At 38.7% G+C, this 3,645-nt stretch overlaps 1 protein-coding gene across 2 annotated transcripts in view; it reads left to right on the forward strand.

Annotated features, from left to right (window-relative positions):
- Window positions 1-3,645, forward strand: part of ZC3H7A (zinc finger CCCH-type containing 7A) — a 54,766-nt gene that overhangs the window by 21,463 nt on the left and 29,658 nt on the right. For both annotated transcript variants that reach the window (XM_011926550.1, XM_011926549.1), the window contains 5 exons: window positions 544-702; window positions 923-1,003; window positions 1,097-1,135; window positions 2,456-2,489; window positions 2,953-3,236. In XM_011926550.1, the coding sequence (XP_011781940.1) occupies window positions 544-702; window positions 923-1,003; window positions 1,097-1,135; window positions 2,456-2,489; window positions 2,953-3,236 (597 nt within the window). The remainder of the gene's footprint in view (window positions 1-543; window positions 703-922; window positions 1,004-1,096; window positions 1,136-2,455; window positions 2,490-2,952; window positions 3,237-3,645) is intronic.

Here is a 3,645-nt window from a genome sequence, read left to right on the forward strand (position 1 = left end):
GAGATCCCGCCACTGCACTACTCCAGCCTGGGTGACAAAGCGAGACTCCGTCTCAAAAAAAAAAAAAGAAAAGGACAAATATCATGTTGTCACCTAGCTCTTTGTTAAAGAGCATTCATTGTTTATTTTGTTTTTAGTAATATATTCCTTATCAGTTAGCTGTTTGGAGAGTTACGTTTCTCTTTGACATCTTAATGTGCTCCAGAAAATGGTCACTACAGAGTTGAGAATAGAAGAGGGACACCTGGGGATATCAGTTAGGTCTGGAAAGCTTTATTTCTTGAAGATCTGGGGACTTTCTGGCCAAATACTAGCATTTGTCTGACCTGAATGGTGGGTACATGGGTATTCATGATATTCTTTCCACTTTTGTGTATTTGAAATTTCATCAAATAATTTAAAAAATAAAAGTAATACTGCTAACTTGGAGTTTAGAGGGAGGGTAATAGGAAGGGGTATTAATTTGTTTTCATTCCAGGAAGTCTTCAGTGCAAGAAATGAATTGTTTGATTACTGACTTGATTCTTTGGTCTTACACACCAGGGTTTCCATGATAAAGTTTTGGAGGACTGCAATATAGTCCTCAGTTTTAATGCCAGTAACTGCAAAGCTCTGTATCGGAAATCTAAGGCTTTAAGTGATTTAGGAAGATATAAGAAGGCTTATGATGCTGTAGCAAAGTGCTCCTTAGCAGTGCCTCAGGTATGGAATTTATAGTTTTTTTGTTTACATCATAACCATTTACATCATAATAAATGGCATTTAAAGAGTTACATTTTCCAGGCATCCATCAACCTGCTTCAGTTGGGTATAATTGCTAATGAAGCAGGTGTCTTGATGGGAAACTTCACTGTTTTGTCTATTCTTCTTCACAGTTAGGAAATATAACCCTTTGTGAATTATATATACTTATTTTTTTCAGGATGAGCATGTAATAAAACTAACTCAAGAACTAGCTCAGAAATTAGGATTTAAAATAAGAAAAGCATATGTCAGAGCTGAGGTAAGCTGGAGTTCTCTCCATAAGATGTTTTCATTTTGTTTTATAACTTGGAATCAGTTCTGTTTTTAAATTAGTGTCTTTATTTTATTTCAGCTCTCATTAAAATCAGTTCCTGGGGATGGGGCTACCAAGGTAAAGTTATTTTTTCTGTCAAAATTATAATTTGTTTTTTAAAGGGAAGGATGGGAGCAGTTCTGCTTTTAGTATTTTTGGCGTGTGTTTATTTTGGGAAGCTTTTTAATTCTTCAAACACATAATTGGCCATAGCTTCCTGTCACTTTATTTATTTATTTCTTTGAGACAGAGTCTTGCTCTGTTGCCCAGGCTGGAGTGCAGTGTCCTGATCTTGGCTCACTGCAACATCCACCTCCTTGGGCTCAAGTGATCCTCCCACCTCAGCCTCCCGAGTAGCTGGGACCACAGGCACATACCACCATGCCTGGCAAATTTTTGTATTTTTTGTAGCGATGGGTTTCATCATCTTGCCCAGGCTGGCCCCAAACTCCTGAGCTCAAGTATTCCTCCTGCCTTGGCCTCCCAAGATGCTGGGATTACAGGCGTGAGCCACCTCTTCTGGCCACTTGCAGTCACTTTACAAAAGAACATCTCCAACTCGAGTAATATATTTTAGCTGTAACCAGCATTTCCTGAATGCTCCAGTGGGGCATTTTATAAGATGTTAATAGATGTTAGGTTTCAGTGCGATAAGAGTGGTTCAGGGCCCAATACTAGTTTTGGGCGTCATTTGTGATAAAATTAACAAAGGTTTTTGTGGGTTTTTGTTTTTGTTTCTCTTTTGTTTTTAATTTTAAAGTAAGTCTTCTATGGGGCTATTAGGATGCTAATGGATATTGTGGGTTGGGTAGTGAATGGTGGCCAAATTAGTCCCTGGTATTCTGCTGAATAGCCTTTGAGAAATGCTGGTCCACAAGAAATAAGTGGCAGCACCGCTAGACCAGCACCTCACCTAACACCACGTGTATACAGGTTTGTGTGTTCCATTCATTTCTTGGATCTTAATTGGGAGTTGAATTTCTGTGGAAACCTGGGTGAGTTTTTTTCTTTTTCTTTTTCTTTTTTTTTTTTTTTTTTCCCGAGACAGAGTCTTGCTCTGTCGCCTAGGCTGGAGTGTAGTGGCGCTATCTCGGCTCACTGCAGCCTCTAACTCCCGGGTTCAAGCAGTTCTCCTGCCTCAGCCTACTGAGTAGCTGGGATTACAGACACCTGCCACCACTCCTGGCTAATTTTTGTAATTTTAGTAGAGACGGGGTTTCACCATGTTGGCCAGGCTGGTCTCAAACTCCTGACCTCGTGATCTGCCTGTGTGGGCCTCCCCAGGTGCTGGGATTCCAGGCGTGAGCCACCGTGCCCAGCTTAGGGTGAGTTTTACCAATTGTTTTATGCCTTAGAGTCCTGAAAATATTATGACCTATTGTTTCGTTTAATTTCTAGGCTTTGAACCATTCTGTGGAAGATATTGAGCCAGGTATGTTTTCACATATCATCTTAACAATTTGAAGAGTGCTAGCTTTGTACCTGATGTCTTTGGGTGTGATGTATTGTTGTCAAATAATATTGCTGTGTGGTTGTATTCATAATAATGTATTAATATTAAAGTGAGAATGATTTCCAACACTCCCTTTATGCCTTTGGATGTGCCAGTGAGTGACTGATAAGCGTTGGATGTTAGTAAGCAATCACTGACACCCCTGGTGGCCTTGCCGCTGTCTGACAGCTGTGCCCAAAAAGAGGTACAGGCATTTTGTGAAAGAAGGATAAGTTTTCACAAGTGACTGTATCTATTTGGAATTGCTTTAGTATACTGTCAATTTTATTATTTTTATAATTGCCTTCATATTTTCATCTTCATATCTCTATTATTGGGGATTAATGCTATTATTATGTAAGTACAATGAAAGTGACTGAGTACATTTCCATCTGTGTTACAGATTTATTAACTCCAAGGCAAGAAGCAGTTCCTGTTGTCTCTTTACCTGCACCCAGTTTTTCTCATGAAGTTGGAAGTGAGCTGGCCTCAGTTCCTGTTATGCCCTTAACTTCTATTCTGCCACTGCAAGTGGAAGAGAGCACTCTGCCATCTGCAGTGCTGGCAAATGGAGGAAAGATGCCCTTCACTATGCCGGAAGCTTTTCTAGATGATGGAGATATGGTCCTTGGAGATGAACTAGATGACCTCCTTGATTCTGCACCTGAAACTAATGAAACTGTTATGGTAAGTTTCAATGTTACTCAAGTTTCTTCCGAAGACAGGGTTAACTTTTTTTAAATTGTAATATAACTTAATAGACTTTTTCAGTATTGCATATAGGCTGGATTTGGGATTTGTTTTAACCTTGAAAGTTACTTTCATTCTTGTCTAATGGAACTGGTTAATTTGATCATTTTGAAATAAAAGAAACTGCTATCTAGTAATTAGCCAATTTTTTTCCAATTCATATTGGGATTACATATTATAGAAAGGGCAAATACAACATTCTGATAAAAAATAGGCATTTAGTATTTAAGAAAAAATGAATTATATAGATTAAGGACTTCTTATTCTTTTTATTTATTTATTTATTTATTTTTTTGAGACGGAGTCTCACTCTGTTGCCCAGGCTGGAGTGCAGTGGTGCGATCTC

The sequence above is a fragment of the Colobus angolensis genome, unplaced genomic scaffold (assembly GCF_000951035.1).
Source record: "Colobus angolensis palliatus isolate OR3802 unplaced genomic scaffold, Cang.pa_1.0 Scaffold692, whole genome shotgun sequence".
NCBI lineage: Eukaryota > Metazoa > Chordata > Mammalia > Primates > Cercopithecidae > Colobus > Colobus angolensis.